This window comes from Pyrgilauda ruficollis, unplaced genomic scaffold, assembly GCF_017590135.1.
Source record: "Pyrgilauda ruficollis isolate IOZ18807 unplaced genomic scaffold, ASM1759013v1 scaffold77, whole genome shotgun sequence".
Classification (NCBI taxonomy): Eukaryota; Metazoa; Chordata; class Aves; order Passeriformes; family Passeridae; genus Pyrgilauda; species Pyrgilauda ruficollis.
The window spans coordinates 2195017-2220182 of NW_024529599.1; the positions used below are offsets into that span (position 1 = coordinate 2195017).

The 25166-nt window shown below is 52.8% G+C and overlaps 2 protein-coding genes across 5 annotated transcripts; both read left to right on the forward strand.

Annotated features, from left to right (window-relative positions):
- Positions 1-22: 22 nt before the first annotated feature.
- On the forward strand, positions 23-12050 carry LOC121363856 (MYCBP associated protein). Of its 2 annotated transcripts, XM_041486585.1 has the most exons (19): positions 24-462; positions 1148-1275; positions 2258-2405; positions 2507-2610; positions 3100-3274; positions 3599-3714; positions 4375-4525; positions 4705-4820; positions 5497-5597; positions 6235-6346; positions 6684-6873; positions 7387-7574; positions 8129-8275; positions 8449-8730; positions 9521-9642; positions 10378-10478; positions 10936-11057; positions 11247-11435; positions 11908-12050. In XM_041486585.1, exons 1-19 carry the CDS (start codon positions 417-419, stop codon positions 11971-11973), a joined length of 2604 nt encoding a protein of 867 aa, XP_041342519.1. In that variant the 5' UTR covers positions 24-416; the 3' UTR covers positions 11974-12050. The 2 variants fall into 2 exon arrangements, with proteins under 2 accessions (XP_041342520.1, XP_041342519.1); XM_041486586.1 differs by lacking the exons at positions 9521-9642; positions 10378-10478; positions 10936-11057 and having other exon boundaries at positions 23-462.
- Positions 12051-15622: 3572 nt separating this feature from the next.
- EPN3 (epsin 3) lies at positions 15623-25045 on the forward strand. Of its 3 annotated transcripts, XM_041486490.1 has the most exons (10): positions 15623-15876; positions 18442-19097; positions 19455-19573; positions 21184-21267; positions 21546-21653; positions 21744-21828; positions 22070-22381; positions 23251-23352; positions 23730-23951; positions 24081-25045. In XM_041486490.1, exons 2-10 carry the CDS (start codon positions 18527-18529, stop codon positions 24398-24400), a joined length of 1923 nt encoding a protein of 640 aa, XP_041342424.1. In that variant the 5' UTR covers positions 15623-15876; positions 18442-18526; the 3' UTR covers positions 24401-25045. The 3 variants fall into 3 exon arrangements, with proteins under 3 accessions (XP_041342424.1, XP_041342426.1, XP_041342425.1); XM_041486492.1 differs by lacking the exon at positions 23251-23352; XM_041486491.1 differs by lacking the exon at positions 21184-21267.
- Positions 25046-25166: the final 121 nt, after the last annotated feature.

Sequence of the window (25166 nt, forward strand, 5' to 3'; positions counted from 1 at the left end):
TGCTGGCTGAGGGTGTTGGGGCAGGGGCGCTGGTCGGCGGGAGGTGTTACTGCACGGTAGGCCCCTGTATCCCGGTGTTCCGGGTGTCCTGAGGCCCAGTGTCCCGGCGCCCTGGTGTTCCTAGTCGCCCAGAGTTCCGTGTCCCCGGTGTCCCGAAGCCCCAGTATCCTCAATGTCCCGGTATCCCGCTGTCCCGTTGTCCCCGGCCGTGTCGCAGCAATACGGCGCATGCGCCTGGCGCGCCCCGCCCGGTTGAGCGGTGCCGCGGAGCGCCAGCAGGGGGCGGTGCGCCGCGCGGCCTGTCGCGGCCTGTCGCTCCCTGTCGCTCCCTGTCGCGGCCTGTCGTTCCCTGTCGCTCCTTGTCGTTCCCTGTCGCGGCCTGCGGCGGGGCCGGGCCCGGGGCCGGTGGCAGGGACATGGCGTCGCGGCGGGGGAGTCGGTCTCGGAACCGGAGTCCTCCTGGTACGGCCGGGAGCAGGGCGCGGCTCGGCAGCGGGCGGCCCGGCCACGCCAGGCCGGGCCGGGTCTGAGGCCTCGGCGGGGCCGCGGTGGAAGCGGCCGGAGCCAGCTCCTTCCCCAGCCAGTGTCCTCCTGTCATTAGTGTGATTTTCTGTTTTTAAAAGCAGCAGGTTCCGCAGGTTGAGGGGGAGCGGTCCCTGGTGGGATCCCCCGAGGTTGGCCTCGCCCGCAGGTGCCGGCGGAGCTGCCCCGCGCCCGGCTCTGCCCGGGTTTGGTGTTTCAGAGCTGTTGTGCCACTGAGCAGCTTTTGAAACCCAGTGCTTTGTTATCCGAGTCGTGCTGGGTGAGCGCAGGCAATCTGTGTGCAGATTGTACTTGCAGCTGGAGCTGGAAACTTCCCAGGAATGTGTTGTTCCACCTGCAGGGATCTGTATTTATTTGCATTTATCTTACCGTTGTCTTTCATCTGAATAAAGTGAGACAGTTCGCTCTTACTTGACCCACTTTGGTCTTTGCAGCTTCTCAGAGGTTCATTCTTTCAATTACAAGAAATGCTGAATTGAATTGTTCGTTGCAACCTTAAAGAGAAATAATCCCAAAGCATAGTTCAGCTGGAAATCATTAACCAGCCTGAGAGGAATATGGTTCTTTTTGTGAGACTGAAGAAGTCTCTTCATCTGTTTTTTAGGCAAGAAGGAAAAGTCTTTTGAACGACCCTCTTTAACAATGGAAGAGCCTGAGCCTGAGCCTGTTCCATATGTTCTCCAACGACAAGACTTCCAGGCACTTGAAATTAAAGAGGAGGACCTGGAGAAAGTATGGATGAGTATTTTTACTTCTAGAAACAGCTGCCTTAACTGACACTCTCCGTTTAACAGAGGGTGCTGCCCATTTGCTTTAGCCAAAACTCACTCCTGCAGCTCAGTTCTCATGCCATTTTGTCTGTCAGGTTTTTTATCATAAGATGTCAGCTCATCAGGTTCAGTTGCTAAACATAAAGGACTATAAGTACCTATACAGTCCTTTCAAATGGAAGGATAAGTCATCTGCATCTTCAAAATTACATCTTCAACTTTCTGATCTAATAAGACTTGTAAGTTGTTTAGTAGCTCTCATGGCTTTCCTTCCAAAACTCAGATCACAGTGTGTGAGTGGAAGCTTTTGAGTGACACAGCAGCAGAATTCTCTTGTGGAAAGAGATTTAAAACTCTCCTTTTGTGCCCCTGTTACAAACCAAGAGGAGTAAGACAGTAACTGCATTGGTATCTGCACAGCTGTGTAAGGTGTCTTGTAGGGGAAGAATCATAGAAGATTATAAACCAAGAGGAGTAAGACAGTAGCTGCGTTGGTATCTGCACAGCTGTGTAAGGTGTCTTGGAGGGGAAGAATCATAGAAAGTTTTGGAAAGTTTGTTTTGGAAAGAACCTTAAAACTCATCTATTTCCCCCCCTCTGCCATGGGCAGGGACACCTTCTACTATCCCAGTTTGTTCCAATCCCCATCCACCCTGGCCTTGGACACTCCAGGGATGGGGCAGCCACAGCTTCTCTGGGCACCCTGTGCCAGGGCCTCACTACCTTCACAGGGAAGAATTTCTCCTAATGTGTAATCTCAACCTACTCTTCTATGTTGAATCCATTCCCATTCCATTCCATGTCCATGTGAAAATTCCCTATCCAGGACTCACAGGGCCCTTACAGGAAGTGTACTGATATGACTCCTGTGCATATTCTAAAAGGATCAGATGGAATAAAGGTCAGTGTGTACTAACTGCACTGTGGCTGTTTACTTCCTGAAGCTCCATGCTCCATGCCTTGCCTATGGTGCTGGGAGAATTCCAGTTCGGAGGAATTACCTTGTCCGAAAATACCGACCCAAGGAGGTGGCACATCTCGTGGCACATCCTGTTCCCCCCAAGGCACCCAGAGGACCACTGACTTTTCCTGGTAGGCTTCAACTTCACATCTTACCTCTGGGTTTTGGTTTTGCTTAGCCAAACTTCAGTGACCTGGCTCTGGGGTTGGCTATTTTTATATGTGTGTTGTAGGACCAAGACAGTTTGATGATGGCTGTGAAGGGATCCTCCCTCATCACATTTTGGGAAGTCTCCAGGAGTTAAAGATGGAAGCCTTGGCCAAAAGAAACACTCAGGTTCGTTTGCAGAGTTGGGAAAATGGTGCTGCATAGCACTTTTCTAGAGGTAGAGTGTGGTGCCTGCAGTACCTTTCGATGCTTTCCAGCACCTATCAGGAGCAGGGCAGGCCTGAGGTGTGGTTTTCCCAGCCTCGTCACACTTTGGGGGAGGGGTTGCCTTTGGAGAAACTGCACCAGCAGGTTTTTGGAGTCCTGTGTGCAGGACCAGGTCATGGAGGGAACAATTACACAGGCTTCCTCTTCCCTATGTGCCCTGCTGATGGTGTCAGGGAAGAGCTGGTGTTGCAGCAATGCCATTGCTGGAGTCTCATTACTCAGATAAATACTTCCATTGTATCTGAGTGTGTCCCCACTGCCCTGGTTTCCTTCCTCTCAGATTGCTAATGTAACAGTGCTGTCAATCTGAAGAATTCTTCTCTCCTCCACTCTCCCATTCCTGTTTTGGTGTGCATGGAGAGGTTCATTTAATGTTTCATTTCTCATCAGCTAGCAGATGCTATTAAGGTTCCTCATCCAGATGTTACTGCAGCAGCTTTAGAAGAGGAACATGGAGAAGAGAAGAAAGAAAAGTCACATCAGGCCCAACTAGCAGAGCACAAAGCTTTCCAGAACTGGAGCCATCATATGGCAATGAGGAAAAAGCAGGAGAAACACCTAGGAGGTGAGAAAAGCTAAGGAGGTCTCATTCTGTGAAATTCTGTGTGCAGGTGGAGGAGTTTGATGTCCCCACCCCAAATCGCAGCAGTCACTGCCCACCAGGGTTAATCCTATTGCCATTGCAGTCTGAGTCCATGTTCTCAGAGCTCCCACACTGCTCATGGTGTTGGCTCTGGATGTGGTGGGAGGGTGAGCTGGTGGCTGTGGTTGAGGAGAGGGCAGTGGATTTGGCAGGGAACAGTGTAAGTGGGTTACAGGTGAACAATAACAGTGGCAAAGGGTGTGCCCAGAAGCGCAGCACCAATGATGTGATGTTTTTTATTTACAGAAATTCTTCACAAGCCAGAGAATGAACTGCTGATGAACATGTCAGACAATTACAGGCAAATCCAGGAAGAACGTGACCTCATTGACCGGAGTCTCCCTGCCCTATTTCCTGGAAAGGTGAGAGCCCCACTTCTCGTGTGTCCTGATTGTGCTGCTCTTGCGACAAAGCACAGACACTGTTCTAAGTAAGTCTCTGAAGTGCTGTCAGGAGATGTTTATCAAAGCCACTCAGCTTGGTGTCTGAGCAGAGCTTTCAGGGACATGAAAAATAAAAACCTGAATTGTGCTATCCATACCAGCTAGGGGAAAGTGGTGATGAGCAAGTGGCATTTCTTGATTCTCACCAAAGACTTTTGTGCCCTGGGAAGTGGCATGGGAACATGTCACAATTGCTGTTCCAGGGGCAGAAAGATCTGGTAGCTTCAGGCTTGGATTTTAGTGATTGCCATGGAGAAAAGGGCATGGGTAAGGCAGGAGGGCTATGGGAGTATCATGTTAAAATTATTTTTTCACATTTATAGCACTATGAAAGAATTTGCATTTGTGTGAGGCTTTATTTTAATAACACTCAACCTTCACGTGCACTAGGTAGAAGAAAGTTCTTTTGCCTGATAGAAATTTTGGCTTCCTCTGCAGAAATGGATAATTCATAGACTTTTAAAATGCTCATATAGTCAGGGTTAGACCTCTTCATTTTAGCTTCAGGTGCCTCTGAAAATAGCAGGTAGCTGCACAACTATCCACAACAATCAGTGGGAGCCTTGTTTCCCACCCTAGGGATACCGAGTGGGAAGTGAGTTCTGGAGCCTTCCTGAGCAAATTGGGGATGATCTCACCGGGCTGACTCTGACCCTGACCCGGACAGAACGTGGGCACCCAGAACCACTCACTCATGTGGGGAAGCCCCGAACCATCCAGAGGGAAACAGGTAAGGGAACACTGCAGAGAGGTGATTCCAAAGAAATGGGGCACAAGTGTGGAGAAACAGCTCCTTCCCTGTTGAGCCTCCACTTTAAACCACTACAAGGCCAAAGTTTGGCAGAGAATGAAATTTGATTAGGCATGTGGGTGTGTAGAGAGTGAGCTCTTGTATTGGTATTTCCACAGGTCTGAAGCCTCCAAAGAAGATTCCTTACCACGTAAACTGGGATAAGAGTCTTTTCCTGAAACATCGACGGCAGGAGCTAAAATCTCTCCTAGAGGAGCTGGGCTTTTATAAGCCGGTAAGACCAGAGGAACAAGGACATTCTTTGTGTCTCTTGTCAGGTGCTGTAGAGTAACAAAATTGTCAGGAGTTGGATCTGAAAAAAGCATTAGGTAACTAAAACTTGGTCTCAGAGTGTTTTTCGTGGAAGTTCCCACATTTCCAAAGGGCCACACCTATGAAAGAGTTGTCTGACCTCCTGAAGTGCTGCATGGAGTGATCTAGGGGCCTCAGAAGAGATCCCAAACCAGCAGCATGCAGCTTCCAGGACTTAGGCAAAGAAAAACCTGCCAAGTACTGGTGCAGAACTTTGATTTAGTGCTGTGGGCCAGAGGGAAGAGATCTTTACCCATGGGGAAGACACACTGAAATAATCTCCTGAAGGCAGGTGGCCCCTCCTCCTACAAACAGAGCAAACCTCACTTTTTTTGTCTTTGAAACCTGTCTCTGAGGATGAGAAACATGTGAAGGACATTGCTAGTGGGGGATACAGTCATCTAGGAGTCTTGGGAATCTCAGAATTTGGTTCTTTCCCATGTCCCTTGAGCATTCTTCAAATGCCTCTAAAAGCCATTGTAGAAGCAAGATATCACAACTTCACTTTACTTGGCTGAGTTGGTGCATTTGTCTGGTGTTTTAATGTCCTTTCTATGTAAAAGAGCAACTGTGAGTTGGTAATTTCTGTGTGTGTCCAGGATCTGGAAGGACTGGAGGTGATTGGGAAAGGGCAGCCTTTCACATCTGTCTCAGCTGAGGCTTTTCTACATACCACCATTTCTGAAGAGATTGAGATCCTGTAAGTTCTACTTCATAGCATACTTCATGACAAAATAAAGAGTTTTGGGTGTGCACCACCAGTCTGTGAGGATATCCTTAGCTGTTCTTATCCAGGATGGAGAAAGTCTCCACTGGGACACAATAAAAAGCATATTCTTATATTATAATCACCAGATCTAGGTGCCTTTGTGCCTTGGGGCCTTGTGTCTAAGGAGCAAGAATCAGAGAAGAGTTTTGTTGAGGTTCTTCTTCCAGTCTTCACTCTGTGCAGCTTCAGAGCTTAGATCAGGCAGGGTGGGATTTACTCTCAATTACTTCAATTTGATTATGTTTTTCTAGCTTTCCATCATTACTTTCCTAGTTTTCCCTGTCCTGTCCATTTGTAACAGGCACACCCTAAGGGCTTCTTGTCCTTTTTCACTCATGTACTTAGACAGGTCTCATTCTTTAATATTCTGGCTGTCCTGTCCTCCTTGCCAGTGACATGTAGCTAGATGGGTTCACCACATCTGCAGGGCTCTGTCCCTAAAGAGATTACTGTGTGAGAAAATATTAAATGGGGTTATTTCTTACAGGGTCTTGTAAATCACCCCTGGTTCTCCCCTCTCTGGAAGTGAATTTCACTCCATGAAAATGCTGGCTTTTGTTTTCTTTAGGAGTGACCCCTTAGGTGACTCCTTCACTGTGGTTCCAGAAGCTGAAAAGGTTCCATCTTTAGTTTTCTGTGGCCAGCCTGCTCGTTGGATCAAGGGCATCACTGCTTGCAGGGTAATTGTGAGATTTTAATTGTTTAGTCAAACTAAGCCTATTTGAGCTCCCAAGTCACAGTTGTACAATAAGTGTCACTCCAAGGCCAGAGAATGGAGGACTTATTCTGAACACAGTAGTGTATCCTTATGTTTGCTCCAGAGAGATCTAGGAACAGAAGGGCTCTGGTTGTGGTGTGTGGTTCAGATTCCTAGGCTTTCTCTGTATAATGGCCACTTCTTTGGACTTGCCTTACAAGTTCCACCAAGGCTCAACCCCTTATTTGAGCTATGATTTCATGCAAGATAAATCCTACCAGATAGAGTAGAAATTGTTATCTTTTTCCTCTTCCTTGTAGGAGGAAATTGGTATTGCTGCCCGGCTCACCTTTGAGACTCTGGCTAGTGAGAAGGCTGAAAGCTTCCTGACAGTGACCAATGATGGCATAGCTTCCATTTGGTACAACTGGATGAGGCTTCCCCAGCAGATCCCCTCCAGAGAAACCAAGGGGAGGAGAGGGCCCTGCTTTTACTTTGATACCAGACCAGGTATGAGACCTGCTGGTCTCCAAGACCTTTGTACCTCAAACATAGAGCAGGAATTTGGGAGTTGCCTGGGATGTGGAGTCTGACTAATGGCAGAGCACTGCTGGGTGATTTCTCCTGAGGAAGCCAACCTGAGTGTCAGTGCTGACTCATCCCAAAAGAGCTGTGCAAGGCAGATCCCTCTCCTGGAACTTAAAGGAAAGGAGGTTACTTCTGCTCTGAGTGTAAATGGGTGGAATATTGAGAAGTGAATAATTTTCTGGTGGCAAACGGGTCATAATCTTCTGGAGAGAAAACTGAGCTTGCTGTAGGAGAGTGCAATGAAAATAATGCCAGTTCAGGAACATAGGGTCTGGAAGGAGAATGAACTTGCATAGCTGGATGAAGTGTGATAACCAGCTAAACTGTGGGGAAAGAGTCTCCTAGAGAGATAAGGACACTTGGGGTGGTGTTGGAAAAGGGTCAGGCTAACCAGGTGCCTTCTTGCACACCAATGCATTTTCTCTCTTATTTCAGGTGTAATTTTGCCTGGAGAAACTCGGACGTTTTCTTTTATTTTCAAGTCAGAGAGAGCAGGCATTTTCAGTGAACCCTGGGAATTTAGGACACATCCTCTGTTATTAGGAGGAGCTCTGCTTCAGGTGACCCTTTGGGGAATTGCTGTGTATGAGGATAAACTGGCTGACTTCAGAGAGAAATTGGAGGTAACCAAGCATGTAGCTGGGTAACTGAGCTTTGAACTTTATATGCAAATAGAGGATAAGGGTGGGAGTGGACAACATGGTATTTTTATTGTTGTGCAATCATTGCTGAGAGTGAGACTTACAGAATATCTGCACAAACTTGAGCAGGTTTGCTAAATGACATGAGGAACTCTACAGTCTATTGTAATGTTGTTACTAAAGACATGACTGTGTCTCCTAAGTGTTCACACTGGTCCTTTAAAGAATTAAATTTCTGTTGGTAATTAATTTCATTATTTACTTAGTGGGAAGGAGATTGACTGCTGTACACTATGATAGCAGTTAAGGTATAAATTGAAAATTACACTATGCTTTGAAAAGTATAGTTTGGGGGCAGGATTTGTAGAGTTTATTTGAAAAGCTGTTGGAAGTATTGCTCTGCTCAGCGGGGTTTGCAGTTGTTCATGTCCTTGTAACTCTGTATAATGAATAGTGTGGTTACAGGTGGGATTGAGTTTGTGTGTTTGCATAGGGAATGGGGACTCACACATGTTGTTCTTGTTGTGGTGCCTCAGAATGAGCTGGCTGCTCGAGAAGGTGCTTCTATAGTGAAAGAAAGCCTGAACGAACTTCTTGACCAAATTCGGACCCCCGAATGCACCCCATCTCCTGTGGATGCCTGTGTCACAGAGGAAGAGCTGTTCCACAGGAAAAATCCCGAGGTGATGTTTGCTATTGGATGGACTGCACAGCTGAAATAAGTGGGGAGGGCAGACCCATGGGGCTGCTGTGTCCCTGGGATTCTGGAGCTGGCAGAATCTGCCATGGGGCTTTAACAGTTGGGTTTGAAGAGGGAAGGTGCAGCTCATGTTTACCTTTTCCCCCATTGTCACAGTTGCATTATCAACATCAAGTGATAAAGCAGCTGCATAAACTATGGAGACAGCACCTGACTGTGCCTTCAGGCTTGGAGGAGGAAGTGCCCTTGGACCAGAGGAGCACTGCAGAAGGCATGGAGTACCAGAAGAGCACCTTGGAGCCTCCCTCTGTCCGGAGCAGCACTACTGAGCCCCCACGTGGGAAGTACGCATTACAGGATGCTCCAAGGGAAAAGAGCACTGAGGAGGAAGAAGCAGGTCCTTCAGGATGGAACCTTTCCATTGAGGACTTTAAACAGGTGGTTACCTCTGTTCCCACAAGCTGATGGTGTGTTAATTCCCCTACAAACAGCCCAGCCTGCCCCAGTGTGAGCCCACCTAAAGGGCTGCTGCCAATCTGCTGGGAGTTTGCGAGATTTACGATGTGTGTTGGCTCTGCTGACCACACCCTCAGTGCTCTTGTAAAGAGATTCCCAAGAGAGGCTTTGTGGGCTGTTGTGTGAAGAAGAAAAGAGAAGCACACAATATAATAGATATTTTAAGCTCTTCCCCTGTTAGCTTTCTGTCATCCCAGGACTGAATGTGGGGGCAGGCTGGGCTTACAGCCTCCTGTGGCTCCCCCAAGGGCTCTTCTCCTTGGAGAGCCCTTCCTATTCATCAGAGAACTAAGGGGGCACTCATGGCAGGCTGTGGATAAAGTACAGACCTCCTTAGATTAAAGCAAGAGTGCTTTGGATTCTGTCAGTGGTTTTTCTGTAGTGCTCTCTTGGAAATCTCTCTGTTGTTTTTATAACTGAGCTTTACTAGGGAGACTTCTAGCTTGATAGAATCCCTGTTTCCCAGAACACCTGAAGTTGCAAAGGGGCTTAGTATCGGTCTGATGAGGGAATCTGGGTTTGTTATGCAGATCTTGGGTACCTTGGACATATCCTAGCTGTGTAGGAAGCCCCATCTGGGTATGTAAGTGCCCAGTGCAGCCTGGTTTCAGACTGGTGTCCAGGAAGAGAGCTGTGGGCTGCTCCACTGAGCTCAGGGACTGGGAATAAGACTGAGAAGTGTTCCACAGCTCCTGTGAATTTTCTCTCACAGGCTATAATGTCAATCTCTGGGGAGGAGCAGCGGGAAGAAGCACTGACCCAGCTCAATAAGGCAGCTCTGGAGCTGTGTGTTGAACAGAGGCCCACTCAGTCAGACCTTCTGTATCCACTCTGGTGGGTTACCTTTGCAAAGAAAAGCTTGTGAAAAGATTGTGTGATCAACAGCCTCAGCAAGCTCTCTTGCAAGTGTTGTGATTCAGAGTGCACATAATTATATGAGGTCTAGAAGTCATCTTTACACTCTGGTTTTTTATAGCTTAATTGTAGCAGCTGTCTAGGACCCAAATGTCTTTTTTTTTTTTTTTTTCCTGGAGATAAGTTTAGAATATTAAATGTATGTAATTTTGGAGAGTGCACAAGATTATTTCTGGCAAGATTATTCCAGTCTGTATTTATGAAACCTTTGGGTATTTTCTGTACCCTTTTACTCAGATAACTGTCTCCTCCCTCATACAGTCTCTCTGTTCTTTGCTCAGGCTTTCAGACTGTAAACATATCAACAGCTTTGAGCTGGTTCTAAATTAGAAGGATGCAGGTTCCTCTTGGTAAACACAGAGCAGGTTGATTTACCAACGTGTGTCATGTTGAAGAGCAGACCTAGTTTCACAGTAATGTTTATGGATTCCTGGGAGCCTGTTGATTTGCAAACCATTGAGACCTCGGAGGGCTCTAACATGAGGAAAGCAATTTAGCATCCCCCTGCACGGATATTCAGGCAGTGGGTGCTGTTTTGTTAGTTTAGTTGCACAGGGCAGCTGTCAGCTATAAGTGCCTTCACTTCTGGGCACAGGGTCAAACAAGGTGGCATTTGCTGCACTGTCTCCCTTCTGATCCTGACCATTTTCTCAGCCTCCAGCTGTGGCGTGGAGCAATTGATGACTTGGTGTGTCACTCTCTGAGGCTGAGATCTGTGCTTGGTTTGATTAAGAAGGACGCCTATGCAGAAACAGGTAAATGGTAGTTTTAGCACAGCAACTGCTTTCTGTGGCCTGTTGGAGATACAAAAAACCATGATGAATTTGAACTGTCAATTTCAACATGTCTCCCTGAGGAAGAAGCATCAGGAAAAAAACTGGCAGATTGTGTGACAGTAACAATACTAGTTGGGATCTGTGGTTTGACATCAGCAAAAAAACATCCCCACAAAAAAAACCTTTTAATTCAGCTAGGTCTAGCAATGGTTTTCACACAGACTGACCCAGCAAATACTGCCTCAATGAGACCTCTTCATTCCTTATTTAAACAAAGAAGTCTTCAAGGTATTGTTTTTCAGTGCAGTACATCTCAGATTAATAAAAAGAGGAGAATATACTGCAAAAGTAACACATTCCCACTGTGCTAGTGCAGTGGGATGGATTTTCTGGATGTGTGGATGCTTTTGGTTAATTGAAATCCTTTCTTTTGTAGAGGAAGTAAAGCAAGGAGGAGCAAAAAAAGGAGGAAGGGAAGACAAAGTATTTGCTAAGAAAGAAGAGAAAAAGGATAAAGAAGGCAAAAAAAGTAGAGGGACATCAGGGAAGGAGAAGGTGGTAGGTGTTGGGATGTCTGGTGAACCCTGAGTGCTGGGGACAGTGTGATCATCCTGAGGTTGTGTATCCTGAGTTTGAGCTCATTTCCAACCCCGTGAAAGTGGTGCTGCTGCTGGGAGATGGATCTTGAAGCAGTCTGAGCAGTGTCCTGACCTGTGTCCGTTTTTCCCTTGGTCTGTCCCTGATTAGGATCATTCAGGCAGCAGAAAGCTGAAAGGTTCCATTTCTGTGCACGATATGAAAGGGGGAGCAGAGTCCATCAAAGGAAGAGGTGAGAAGCAGAAGGTGAAAGAGGAAGCTGCAACTACAGTTGGGGCAGAACCTGTTCAGGAGGACTCTATTTTACTTGCAAGATACCGGGAAAAGCTCTACACTGAAGTGAGTCTCACCAAAGCTTGTATCATTGTCTTGGTTTTGTTCTTTTCTTGTAAGGCACACTGAGGCTTAGGGGGAGAAGCAAACATTTTGTTATACTCAGAAAACTGGCAGACATATGTCCCTTGTGCTGCAGCAAGGTAAGTGTGAAATCCAAATTAATTTGTTTCAGCCTGGAATCTGTTAGCAGAAATCCAGCCATCACATAGCCACATGCGGGACTTCTATCTGGGATGTCTTTAGCATTGCTTGCAGACTCTGGAGGGATCAGCTGAATTAATTTTACCTTGGATAATGTTAAACACACTTCATAGCCGGGGAAGTTATTACTAGAGCTCTGTCAGCAGCAGGCTCCCATTTCTATGTGGTTGTGTGTGTGCCCATATGAAAATGTACCTCAGAAACCATCTCTGTCAATCTCAGCCTCAGAATTTCCTCACGTATTTTCACTGCAGCTGCCTTTGAATTTCTGCAGGTTTACAGGCTGCTGGATTCAATGGTGAGCAAAATGGTGTCTTTATTTGAGGATCTGAAGCACTAACATGCTCTGAAGTGGGAGTGAAGCCCTTTGTATGTAGAAATAGACTTGCTTTAAAAAAAATACAATAAATAACCATATTTACACAGATGGAGTGGAGATTCTTCTTTCTCAAGTGATTCAGTGGTTACAAATACTGGGCTGCCTCTTTTCTGACACACTGTGATGTGAGACTATTGCTAGATCATCTGTTACTGCTACAGATGATGCTTGCCAAGAAGAGACAAGGCAAGAAGGATCACCACTTCAGAAAACATTAAGACTGGAAAATACTGGTATTTCTGCTAAAGGAGAATTTAAAAGTGCTAGTTAACATGAGGTATATTCTTTGTGTCTTGATTGTGCTTTGCTAGCAGATGAGTGAGCAGGATGTACTTGTACTCATGAATACTGGTACCAGGAGAGCAGACAAATCCATCCTGGGTTTTATCATATTTTTGGCATCTTGTCCAGTCTCGCCTTGGGACTTGCTGACAGGAGGCTTCTCTGAGGCATTCTGGATCCCAGTAAAAACACTGTCCCAAGGGATTTGCCACCCTGCCTGGTTTTGCACTCACAGATTTCCTTCTTGTGCTGATCTTGCCATCTCTTTCCATTGAGCTCCAGGTACCCACGCCCCATTCTGAGCCAGGTTTTACATTCTTCCTTCTAAGACTAATCACTCTTAAATGAGTGAAATTTGTGCTATAAAAGTTGTGAGCCATGCTAAGTCCTCATGTTAGAGCCACCCCTCCTGTCTGTCCATCTGCCTGTGTGTCTGGGCTCATCACCATTTTCCATTTGTGCATCACTGCTGGAATGGGGCTTTCTGTGGAGGCATCCCAGGCCTGAGTGTGGCACATTGGACTTGAAACAGGTTCTCGAGGCAGAGTGAGCTCTGTGTGGGGTCTGTCTTGGCCTGGTGTCACTAAGTGCCACCTTCCTGCTAAAGTAGCTGGACAGCATTCCCCAGAAAGGCTTTGGCCCTGTAGAGCAGTGACATCAGTGTAGATCATTAATTGGGGATGGTGATCCCACTGGAGTTCTTAAGCAGCAGATGCCTATCCATGCTCAGCATAGCTCAGCCATGAGCTCAGTGGCTCCAGGTGTGCCCCTTGGGCACATGCCCCTGTCCCTGGGCTAGCACACAGCTTGCAGCTGCACATGTAGTGTGAAATCACTGCTCCTTCTGCTGCATTGGTGTCTTCTGCTTTCTCATTTTAACTCCTGTGCTGTCCCTGGGGAGAGGATCTATTTCTCCTCTTGGCTCCAAGCAATACCATGGCAAAGCACAGCTTGTTTTTTTCACTGGCCAGGTGAGGCTCCTCATCTTTTGAGATGTTTTCTCATGGTGGGGTGTGGGGAGGCATTTTGGCTTCTGTAGCAGCAGGAGCCTCCTCTGGCTCAGTGGGCACAGACCCACAAAGGGAATGTCTCTGCTCAGCATTCCTGGAGTGAGAATTTCAGCAACATTTTGAGAATTAGGAGGAAAAAGGCCTGAAGTTGGGGTGTGTCTCACAGGCTCTGACAATAGCTCCTGCCTCCCTGGAGATGATTATCAGCTTTGTGAATTTGCCCAACTCAAACTGCTCAAGCCATCTGTTTCTAGGAGAGAGGGAGTCTGCATGTTCTAGAGGCAACGTGATTGTCAGAGAGGCAGGAATCCTTTCATTTGGTAGTTTTACCTTAAAGGATGGCGAAGCCCATCCATGTCTCCATGGATCCATATCTGCAGTCGATTGAAACCAGGCTCCATGTGTTCATCTACCCACTGGAAAATCTGTTAATACAACACGGGGTAGATGAAAGTTTTACATCAGTCACGTACAATGGAAGAATGTCCTGTGCTGGCATCTTCCCTTCCAGGGAGGAGACTGGTAGCAGAGGGCAGGTGGGCGGCATAAAAGTTCTGCAAAGGAGAACAAACCTGTGAATCGTCTAATTTCTTGTCATAATTTTTTGTCATAAATATTGCCAGTGCCTCTTCCAGCCTTGGACAAGAGTGTCCTCAGAGGACAAGGTACAAGGAGCATGCAGGAAGGGATATGCTGGGCCAACACTGTGGTACTCTGCTGTCTGGCTGCTGCAGCTTTTTGTGAGCCAGCTGCTTTTTTTTTTTTTTTTCCTTTTGCATTGATTTGTGGAAGTAACAGAACAGGAACTGCAGTGGAGTTAGAGGTGGTTTCCACAGAGTAGCTTTAGAAACATATACCCCTTATTTACAGGCCTTGAGTGAGATGTGGGCTCTGTCCTTAGCAACAAGACCCTCAGGGCTGCCAGCCCTGCACTCTGCAGGATACTGTAAGGCTGAGTCCTTGCAGCCAGGCAAGGAAATGATTCCTTCTCCTCTCCCAAGCGTGGGCATTATTTGTATTAGTGTTAATGATTTGTGTTGTGTTTGCTAAATAACCAAGGTGAGAAACCGTCCTGGCCTTGGGAGTTGTATTCCAAACCCATCACGTGAGTGGGGCCTGAAGACACCATCACCACCAGTGAGGATGGGAAGAGGGGGAATTGCAGGCAAATGCAGCAAGCAGAAGATGACAGTATGTTTCCAATGGCAGAGGGGATCTGGGTGAGTGGCCAGGCCCTGCTGAGGGCAAGCAGTGCTTTGCTGGGTCCTATACCCATGGTGGGGTTTTGGGACCCCCACCAAAGAAGCCCCACATTTGTACAGCTCCAAAAACACCTCCTGGGATGTTCTCCCCATGGAGAGGTTCACTTTGCTTATTAAAAAATCACTGCCTGAAGAAAGGCAAGCTGTCTACTTCACCATCTGACACAGTGAAGCAGGAGCACTGGGAATGGAGGAAGAGGAAAGCTTGGAGCTTGGGCTGCCGTGACGAATGCCTGCCACTTCCTGAGCTGGGATGTTCTCTGGGCTGACCTGCAGAGGGTTTGGATGCTGGATATGCTCTTTTCCCTCACTGTACCTGGGAGCGGGATGAGATGCTTATTCAGCCTGCACGGCCAGGGCCTGCTGGGAATGTCAGGCTGCTGAGATCTGCAAAGCCCCCAGGGACACACGGCCTCCCCCGAGACCTAAGGCAGGACCCTGGGGCAAGATGGATCTCAGCTCAGCACTCTGTGTGGCTAGTGGAAGCAGCAGCAGGAAGGCATGACCCCCCTCCCACCCCAGATGTCTCAGCACCCCTGAGATGTTTTCCATCGTGAAAAATGTCAGTGATATTAAAAAGATTATATCTATCCATAATACTTGAAGGGCTGTCAGTGATTAAAATGGAAGGCAGAGGCCGAGAGAGCGGGGGTGGCATTGAAATGATCGAGAGACATGACTTATTTTGTCATGTCATCTGATGCCTCCCTCTCTTCCCCCAGCCAGGCTCCGGGAGCTGTTCAGAGCAGGGGAAGAACCCGCTCCAAATTTAGATCCTAGCAAAATAAAGAAATAAAAAAATAATTTAAAGAACCCAAATTGCGAGTGTGGCCTTGGGTAGCAGAGAGGGAGCTGTGTGGTGGGGAGGGTCGACATCCCTCGGAGCTTCTTCCGCGCCCGGGGACGTGGATTTCTGTCTAAAAATAATGGGGGGGTGGGGGGGAGGGAGGAGGGAAAAAAAGAAAAAGGAATACAGGCGCGCAGGCAGCAGCGAGCAGCGCCTGGCTGGCTGCCAGAGAAGGGGCAGTGACTGAGCATTTACAGCATCCCCGCCTCCCGCATGCGGCGGGGCAGGGGCTCGGCGCCGCATCCCCCGCGGCCGGTACCGCACCGCGCTGCGCCGCACCGCACCGGGGGGGCCTGAGCGCCTCTGCCGGTGCCCGGGCGGCCCCGAAGGGGTTAAGCCGGGACCTGCCGCCGGGACCTGCCCAGCCAGCCCGGCAACTCGGCGGCGCGCAGCAGGAGCGGGCGGCTGCGGCCGCCTCCAGCCCGCGCTCACCGGCGGCGGCACCGGCGGCAGCACCGCGCAGGTAAGCGGGGCTGCGCGCCCCTGGCACCGGACTGCGGTGGGGGGGAGGAGGAGGAAGGTTCTGGACGCTGGAGCATCGCGGGCTGCGGGGGATGCCGGGCCCCGGCGGGCAGCCCGGTGCCGGGACGCCTCCCGGGCCAGGCTCGGGCCCCAGCTGCGGCTGCGGGAGCGGGAGCCGGGCCGGTGCGGGAGCCGGCGGCGCGGCGGAGGGCGCTGCGGGGGCCGCTCCGTGCTGTTTCCCCCATAGCAGTCGCTGCTCTTCTCAGCCCTGCACTTGATTAAGGATGGAGCTGTAAATCCCCCTCCCGGCCCCCCTCCCCTCGCCGGCCCCTTTTGCCCCCCCTGCATCCCCCCCGTCCCTGCCGCTCCCCTTCCAGGCCGTTCCTCCTCGCCCCCTCGCCGCTCCCGCGTTGCCCTCGCAGCCCCCCGCGCCGGCCCGCGGGCGATGGGGACCTAGCCCCGCAGCCGTGTCCTTCTCCCACCTGGCCACTCTTGGTCAAGGTCACTGCAGTAATTCCATATGAGCTGCTGGGTGCTGCCGCCTTATCTCCCACACGGCTTCTGTTTCACTCCCTTTATATTCCAGGGAGGGGGGGGATGATACTGTGTTTGATAAACCCACAGCTCTAAACGCCGCTGGCAGCTCCAGCCTTGATTACGTTCCTCTCATCCCTGCCCCAGCCCATGTTTCCCATCTCTTTCCATTCAGAATTCCCAGGCCATCTCATGGTGGGCAAAGTCCAGCTGAGGTCAGGTTTCTGGCCAGGATGAGCAATGCCGGGAGCCTGTCACTGGACCTTGGGGTTTGTCCAGTTAGGAAACCTGTTGGAGGCAGAAGGAACCATCCTGCCTCCTCGGACTGCCAATGTGTTTGCTGGTGCTTTCCAGGCTGGTGGCACCTTTGGAGAATGTGACTTTATCTCCACCTGGGTGTTGGTGGAAAGCAGAGCATGGAGCCAAGTCCTGGAGGACTTTGCTGTGTTGCTGCCCTTGTCCCGGAGGCGTTTCCGTGCCAGGCGGGCAGTGGCCTGGCCGACTGCACCATGGGCTCTCCCGGCGGCATCCAAAGGCCACGCTGACAGGCTGCATTGCGAAAGGAATCGGTGCAGGGAACTGACTCGAGAGAAACTTTGTCCACCCGCGAGCGTGGCGGTGCCAGGCTCCTCTCTGACTCACGGGAGATGTTGCTGGTGGAGCTGTGGGGCGCCTGGCTGCTGGCCCACAGGAGCAGGAGGTGCTGGACTGGTCGCACGGGTTGTGTGGGACTGTGGTGGGTGCCGTGCATGGCTTGTGGGCACATCAGCACAGCCCTGGCCCATCTCCAGTGGGATGGAGTGGTATCCTGAGCTGGGAGAGGGCTGGATGTGGTGCAGCAGCTGCAGGCCAGGGAGGTACTGGAACACGAGGTGGGTGATGAAATGGACACTGATAACCGCTGTCTGCAGACGGCTGTGTGTGGGGGAGATATTCCTCTGCTCGCATGTGTTATCTTGGATAGGGAAAAATTACCAGTGAGTTTTGTCACAGCTGCCGTGAGGGCTCTGGGAGCAGCTCAGCTGCCCAGTCCTGCGGTGCAGCCCTGCCGAGAGCAAGGCAGCCTCTGCCTCTCCCTCAGCTTGGCTCTCTGATAAAATGAGGATGAACAGTGTCTTCTCACCATGCAGGGACAAGGTGAGGATTTAGGACCAGCATGGAGCAGGGCACAGGGTTGTGATGGGCTCATGTGAGGACAGGTCCAGACTGCCCCACGTCACTGCATCTGTGTCAGTGCGGCACATCCCAAGGACAGGCATTGCCCATGGGGAGGTACCAGGGCAGCTCCCGGCCATGCCAACCCCTGCAGCCCCTGTGTCTAGGTCCAGAGGAGGCTCAGACAGCTCAGGATTTTGGTGAGAGGGGCATTGCATTATCCATCCTGCTGGCTAACCTGGCACTGGCTGTTAGCACCCTGAATTCGCCAGCCATTCGAGGGAGCAAAATTACCGAATTTGCTGGGAAAACCTGCCTGAGCAGCTGCCAGCACTAGTGAGTCGTTATAGGCTCTGACTCATGATGAGGTTTTGGGTTTGCACGATGCAGCCTTGACAGCACTGAGAGCCTTGGGCTGACAACTGGGACAAGCAGGGCTCCGTGCAGCTGCAGGTATTGCATCTGGGTGTACAGGGGAATTCCTGGCTGCACAAGGACTGGGAGGGTCTGAAATCAAGTTTGCCAGGACAGTGGAGCTGAGACAGACAGGATCTGGAGGAGGGAGCTGCCATTTTCAGATGATTACTTTTAGAAACAGAAGTGCAGGGTAGAATCTCCAAATGTTGCTGAATCCAGAGCCAAAACTTGTGGTGGCTTGGCAATTCTGGGTATCATTTACCGTGAGATTTCTTTTCCCCTTGAGCATCCTGTGTGTCTGAGTTGGTGAGTCGTGGCAGCCTGGCAGGGTGCTCCTGATGCCCCTATGATGGTCACATCCACCTTGAGAAATGTCCCTGGTGCCAGTGGAGGACTCTGGGAGTGGGTCTTGGTGGTTGGGGTGATGCTGAGATCTCTGTGTCACTGTTCGCTGCTGCAGGTGCTGGTGAGGCTGTGGCCGTGCTCACTCATCCCTTCTCCACTGTTCCTGCCTGCCACCAGCAGGTCTCCAGCACCACACAGCCATGACAACCTCGGCGCTGCGTCGGCAGGTGAAGAACATCGTGCACAACTACTCAGAGGCAGAGATCAAGGTGCGGGAGGCCACCTCCAATGATCCCTGGGGTCCTCCCAGCTCCCTGATGTCAGAGATCGCCGACCTCACCTTCAACACAGTGGCTTTCGCTGAGGTCATGGGCATGATCTGGCGGCGGCTGAACGACAGCGGCAAGAACTGGCGTCACGTCTACAAAGCCCTCACCCTCCTGGACTACCTCATCAAAACCGGCTCCGAGAAGGTGACCCACCAGTGCCGGGAGAACCTCTACACCATCCAGACGCTGAAGGACTTCCAGTACGTGGACCGTGACGGCAAGGACCAGGGCATCAACATCCGGGAGAAGGTGAAGCAGGTGATGGCGCTGCTGAAGGACGAGGAGCGGCTGAAGCAGGAACGGGCGCATGCGCTGCAGACCAAGGAGCGCATGGCCCTGGAGGGCATGGGCAGTGGCAGCCACCAGGTCACCTACGGCCGCCGGGCATCACCCTACGGTGAAGATTACAGCCGGGCACGGGGCTCACCCTCCTCATTCAACTGTGAGTGTTACTGGCGGCTCACTTGGGCTCTCTCAGGGGAGGCAGGTGTTGCATTTGGTTTGCACCTGCTTGGTGCCCGTCATTCTTCTGCATCTTTTGGGATGGTGGTGGTGAAGCCCATCCTGCAGCACAGGGCAGAGATTTGGCTGGGCCAGTGGTGGACCCCAGCAGCAGTGGCAGCTGGTGGTGCCTCCAGCCTTAAACTCATGGCTTGTTCAAGGTAGGGAGCTATAATGCATGGGTACATCTCCTGGAGAGGCTGGGCATTGGGATGGAGGCCTAGAAACTGGTGATGTGCTTCCCAAAATACCTCAGTCCTGATGCCACTCCTTCCCCTTTTCCTCTTTTATCTCCCAGCATCATCCTCATCCCCACGGTTTGCCTCTGACCTGGAGCAAGCACGGCCCCAGACGACAGGAGAGGAGGAGCTGCAGCTGCAGCTGGCACTGGCCATGAGTCGGGAGGAGGCAGAGAAGGTAGAGTGGCCCTGCCTGTCCTGGGGTGTGAGGCACCTCCCTTACCTTGCCTTGTCTGTGAACACAGTGGGTCAGTTCCCTGGGAAGAGGCAGGATTTTGGGGGCTGCCTGAGGCTGGTGCATGTACCTGCAACTGCACCAGGCTCCTCGCATTGTGTCTGGCACCCAAAATCACCAGCGGGCAGATGGAGACGTGGGCTGCCCCTGCTCCCTGTTCTCATATTAGAGAGGACAGCACCAGGCTGGGATCTATCTGTCCAGCCTCCCAGACCCTAGGGTGAACTTGGGGGGTCTTCTGGATTTACCCCAAAGCCCACCCTCCCAACCTGGCTGCCCTCCTCTGCCGAGGACTTTTGGTCTAAGCTCCCCCATTCCTCTTGCCTACCCACCAGTTTGGTTTAGGAGGCAAAGCCTTGCCCACCAGTTTGTGTGGGTGCAGGGCCAGCAGCATCTCCAGGGCTGGGGGCTCACTGCACATAGGTGCTTGCTCCCACTGTCTGGTCCTTTGAAACTGGGCTAGAAGGAGCACTGGGAAACAGCCCCAGGAGGAATCAAGCAAGTGCGATATTGTGCCCAGTGTGAAGCCGCCTCAGGCTGTCCCTTCTCCTGTCTGCTGGTCCCTTTTCCACCAAGAATGGATTAAATAATCCATTCTCACCAGCAACCAGCTAGCACAGTGTGCATGAGCCTGTGGGTACAGCCAGTACACAAAATCAGAGGGACATGGGGACCAAGGAGCTGCATGGCTGGACTGGTGGGCATCCCCTGGAGCTGGCACCCAGCACCATGAGCTCAGTCCTGCCAGGGCAGGGGATGTGCTCTGGAGATGGTGCTTGTTGCTGCCAGTCTTTCCTGCCCGATTGAGGCTCTTTTGGAGGCAGAGCAGGGTGTATATCCCTATTTTTGTCCTGGAATTTGAGTATTTATAGCCTCCTCACACTGCTCCAATGAGCACTGAAGAAACACTCTCTGGAAAGTGTTGCCTTTTTGTTGGAGCCCATCTGGGCTGCACAGTCATGTGCACACATTTATGGGTGTCGACACATGTACACCCCTATCAGGGTACCCATTCCCAGCTCCCATGAGTCCCCACACTTCTGGAAAAGTGTCATGGGGCAGTGATCAGGGCCACCATAGTGGTACAGGGACAGCCTCTCCCCAAAGTCTACTCAGGTCTAGGTGTGGGGCTGGCAGAAATCCCAAACTGAGGCTGGTCAGTGTCACAAATCATCTTCCCCAGCAGGCTGCCAGGGCAAGGGGATGTCTTACTCATCTCCTCTCCTTCACTGACTGCATCAGGGTCCCCAAAAACCTCCCAGGGAAGATGCTGACTGCCTAATTTAGCATCATCCCAGCCTTAATCCAGCAGCAGGTGATGGGATTGGGGAAGGAGCTGGGTGGGGGCTGCAGGGAACCTGAGCAGGAGCTGGTTAGGGAGGACAGGGACGCTGGGCTGGGGGTCTGCAGGCAAGGCCAGCTGGATGGGCACAGATGCTGTGCAGGCAGGCAGGGGGCCGCTGGAATGGCAGTGGCAAGGAGAAGGACAACCTCCAAGCAGTCCTGCGACTTGAGGGCAAGCTGAAATGTCACCCAATTTCCTCTGTTGCCAGAAGCCACTTCCTCCACTTTCCAGTACAGACGAAGAAAGGCAATTGCAGCTCGCGCTCGCGCTGAGCAAAGAGGAGCACGAGAAGGTACCTGTGTCCTGCAGTCCTGGCGCTCCGCTCTCCTTGCACTTGGTCTTCTCTCTGTGGCACCGGAGCCCCAAACATCACCTCGCTCCGATGCCCGCTTTGCTTTCGCTGCTCCGGGCTGTCTGCTGAGTGCTCTCCTGGGGGCTCGGCCCTGGAGGAGCTGTCTGCTCAGATGCTGGGACTTTGTGGGTGGCAGCTCCTGTGCTGGGTGTGTCTCCTGGAGAAGGTGCTGTGTGCAGGGTTGCTGGGCTCACAGGCCCCATCCCTTGTCCCCACAGGAAGTGAGGACCTGGCAAGGGGAGAACTCCCTGCAGCAGAGACCTGTGGAGGAGACTGCCCCAGGCAGGGAAGAAGAGCAAGAAGAAGATAAGATGAAGAAAAGCCAGGTACAGCACTGGAGGCTGGGTGGCCACACGGGTGATCCTGCAGGTCTGCCCCAGGCTCCTCTCACCTCTTTATTCCCTTCCTGTCTGCAGTCCTCTATTCTGGAGCTGGCAGATATATTCGGGCCGGCGCCAGCCCCCTCCAGCCACACGTCTGCTGACCCATGGGATATGACAGGTGAGGACAACTTGCAGGCTGCCAAAATTTGGGACAGTGGCAAAAAGTTGTCCCTTGCCGCTGTTCCTCCCCAGCAGCTCAACAAGGAGGACCTCTGTCTTCTTCTCCCTCTGGTGCCTACTCCATTACAGTCCCAGGTGGTACTTCTGGAAGCCATGGTCTCCTGGCCACATACCCACCACTCAGCATTCCTCTGTGCTCTGCATTGTTCCCCTCTCCCAGAGTTTCCCTTTTTTTCCAGATATGAAACCCAAAGTGGAGCCGGTGGCCTCTCCCTGGACCGGTGCAGCGGATCCCTGGGTGCCAGTCCCAGACCCTGGAGGGGACCCCCTCTCCCAGGCGAGCGCCTCATCCCAGCAAACCTCTGCTGGGCCCTGGGACTTTCCCCCCAGCACCACTGCAGCCTCTGACCCCTGGGGGAAGGCACCGATGTCTTCTGGCTTCCCTCCTGCAGACCCCTGGGGAACAGCATCCCCCCCAGCCCCCCAGGGCTCCAATTCTACACCAGCTCCTGACCCTTGGGCTGCTGTGCCTGAGCAGCCTCCAACCCCTGGTAAGAGGCTCAGTGGACCTTTTGGCTTTGCTGAGGATTGAGGACAGCCTTGACCATCACTACCCTCCTGCAAGTGGGCATCTCTGGGTTCTCCCCGCTTCTTCCTTCAACCAGCTCCCCAAGCACCCCCTCCCCTGACCCTCAGCAGGACCTCTGCTCATCCTTCAGCATCCTGAAGACTTCAAGGAACTTTTAGGCTTCATCTTTGTACAGAATAGGCTGCTTTAATTAACATGGCAGTTAATAGAGCCATCCCATGGGAGCGGATGGCAGCCCCACGCCCCTCCAGCAGCGGCGTGATGCTGTGTCCCATTAGTGATACTATTTTCTCAACCCAAATGACCCCTGTACACCCTGCCAGGACTAGACAGGACCGTTGCTGGTCGCAGGTGCCATGCTGCAGATGGGGAAACAGTTGTAGGAGCAGCCTGTGTTTCAAAGCTCAGTGTCACTCTCAGTTCCTCCTGGGTGTTTCCTCCAGCCCTGTGCAGGTCCTGCATGTGATGCCCCCAGTTTTGGTCCCTGGTGAGGGTTGCAGAACCTGGTCTGAGGGCCAGTGCTGATTGCTAAAGCATTCCTGCAGACCTGTTCCCTCCACCTGTCCCTGCTGGGGCTGGGAAAGGGACCTGCTTGTTAGGGGGTAATGGCTGCATGCAGTAGGGGTGTCTTGGTCTGCAATGATCCCATGATCTAGCTCATCTAAGCCTTCCCCAGTGCACATTCCTGACCCCCACCCCCATGCACCACACTGCATCCCCTCTTCTCTATCTCCTTGCAGGCAGCCACCCCTGCCTCTCTCCTGCCCTTCCATCTTCTGCCTCCCACCTCCCTGCTTGCTCCCCTCCTTGAGTGTCCCCTCTTCCCCCCAGCTCCAGGGGGGAACGCTTTTGACCCGTTTGCAAAGCCGCCTGAGCCGCCGGAGCAGGAGCCCTCGCAGCCGCCCTCCTCGGCCAAGTCCAGCAGCCCTGTGGGTAAGAGCTGGGAGCGGGCAGGTGGTGACCTGTCCCTGCCTGTGGCAGGGAGGCAGTTCTAGGGCTGGCCAGGTTGTGTGTAGTTGCTTGCTGGTGTGACCAAATCTTGTTTCCATGGGCACGTGCTGTGGCCTCAGTCTGCCCCACAGCTGAGGGAGCAGCCCAAGTCTCTGTGTGTACCCATGTCCCTAACTCTGCTGTCTCCCATGGTGGCTTGGGGGATCCTTGGGCTGGCCAGTGCTGCAGGCTCAGCCCCACGCTGTGACATGGGGTGAGATGTGTTCTCAGCCACCCTGTGCAGTGACAAGGGAGAATGCTGTCACCCTTGGTGTCTCCCAGCTGGCTTATGTGTCTCATCTCCCCTCCCTCCATCTCAGAGCCCGATCCCTTTGGCGACCTGTTCCCCAGCACCAGGCAGGATGGGGCAAAGAGCTTTGACCTTGCCAACCTGGCTGACTCCCTGCCTGAATCCGGCAAGGATCGGAAGGACTGTAAAACCCCCGAGGCCTTCCTTGGCCCTGCCGCCTCCTCCCTGGTCAACCTGGACTCCCTGGTCGCACCTACTCCGGCCTCCAAGACCCGCAACCCCTTTCTCTCGGGTAGGTGCTGCAGGGCTGCTGGCCAGGGACTTCCCTGCGCTGGACAGGTGGTGGGCGGGGGAGAAAGGAGGAGGAGAACTGCTGGAGGTTGCCTGGCTGTCCTGACATGTCCCGTCTTCTCCTTGCCAGGTCTGAGCACGCCGTCCCCCACCAACCCCTTCAACCTCTCCGAGCAGCCCAAGCCGACGCTGAACCAGATGCGGACCAGCTCACCAGTGCCCGGGCTGCCCACCGGCCACCCCGCCAACTCCATGACCTACAGCGCATCCCTGCCGCTGCCCCTCAGCAGCGTCCCCGCTGCCACCGCTGCCCTCCCCGCCTCCGCCAGTGCCTTTCCGCAGGCTGGCACCTTCCCCGAACTCCCCAGCACCTTGCCGCAGCCTTTACTGCCGCTGAGCGGCCCCCCGGCCCCGCCGTCCGCGCCCGGGGGGCTCAACCCCTTCCTCTGAACCCTCTGGACATCTGGACATGTGGACCCCCTCCCCATGGCTGTTACAATCCCCATGATCTTTCCTTCCACCAAGACTTGGGGGTCTGCTAAGCTGCACGGGAGGGTGCCCCCGCGCAGCCCCCTCCCCGTGCCCGCTATGGAGGGCAGCCAGCATGAGCCCCCGTGCTTGACGGGCAACAGGGGACCCCTTTCCCTGCGAGGGCCGGTGTGGGGGACCACGGTGGGGCTGGCTGGGGGGCAGCCAGCATCAGCCCCGGTGCTTGACGGGCAGGAGGGAACCCCCTTCCCCTGTGAGGGGCCATGGCGGAGGCCTTACGAAGGGCTGTGGTGCGGGGGCTCTGCTCAGTGGGCCGGGAGGGCGCACGGCGTCCGGCTGCTGGATGGACCCCCGGCGTGGTGGGGCTTTGCCCCAGAACAGCGGGGATCTGGGGCAGCGCAGGGCCGGGGGTGGAAGCCGCGGGTCCTCCCACCCCACGGGGCTCGCCCTCCCTTGGCTGCTCCCCCTCACGCCCCGCCACCGCCCCCCGCCCGCTGCCGGGCGCCGCCGCGGGGGCGGGGGCGGCGGTGCTTGGGCGCTGCGATGGCGGCGGCGGCGGCTGCGGGTGCCCGTGCGACAATAAACTGCGCTGAGCGACCCAGTGTACGCCTGTGAGTGCCCCGTGCGACTGTAAACTGCGCTGAGTGACCACAGCGTGCGGCGCGGGGCGGTAACGGCTGCGGGTCGGTAACGGGGCGGGAGCGGAACCCGGAGGGGCGGGATCCCA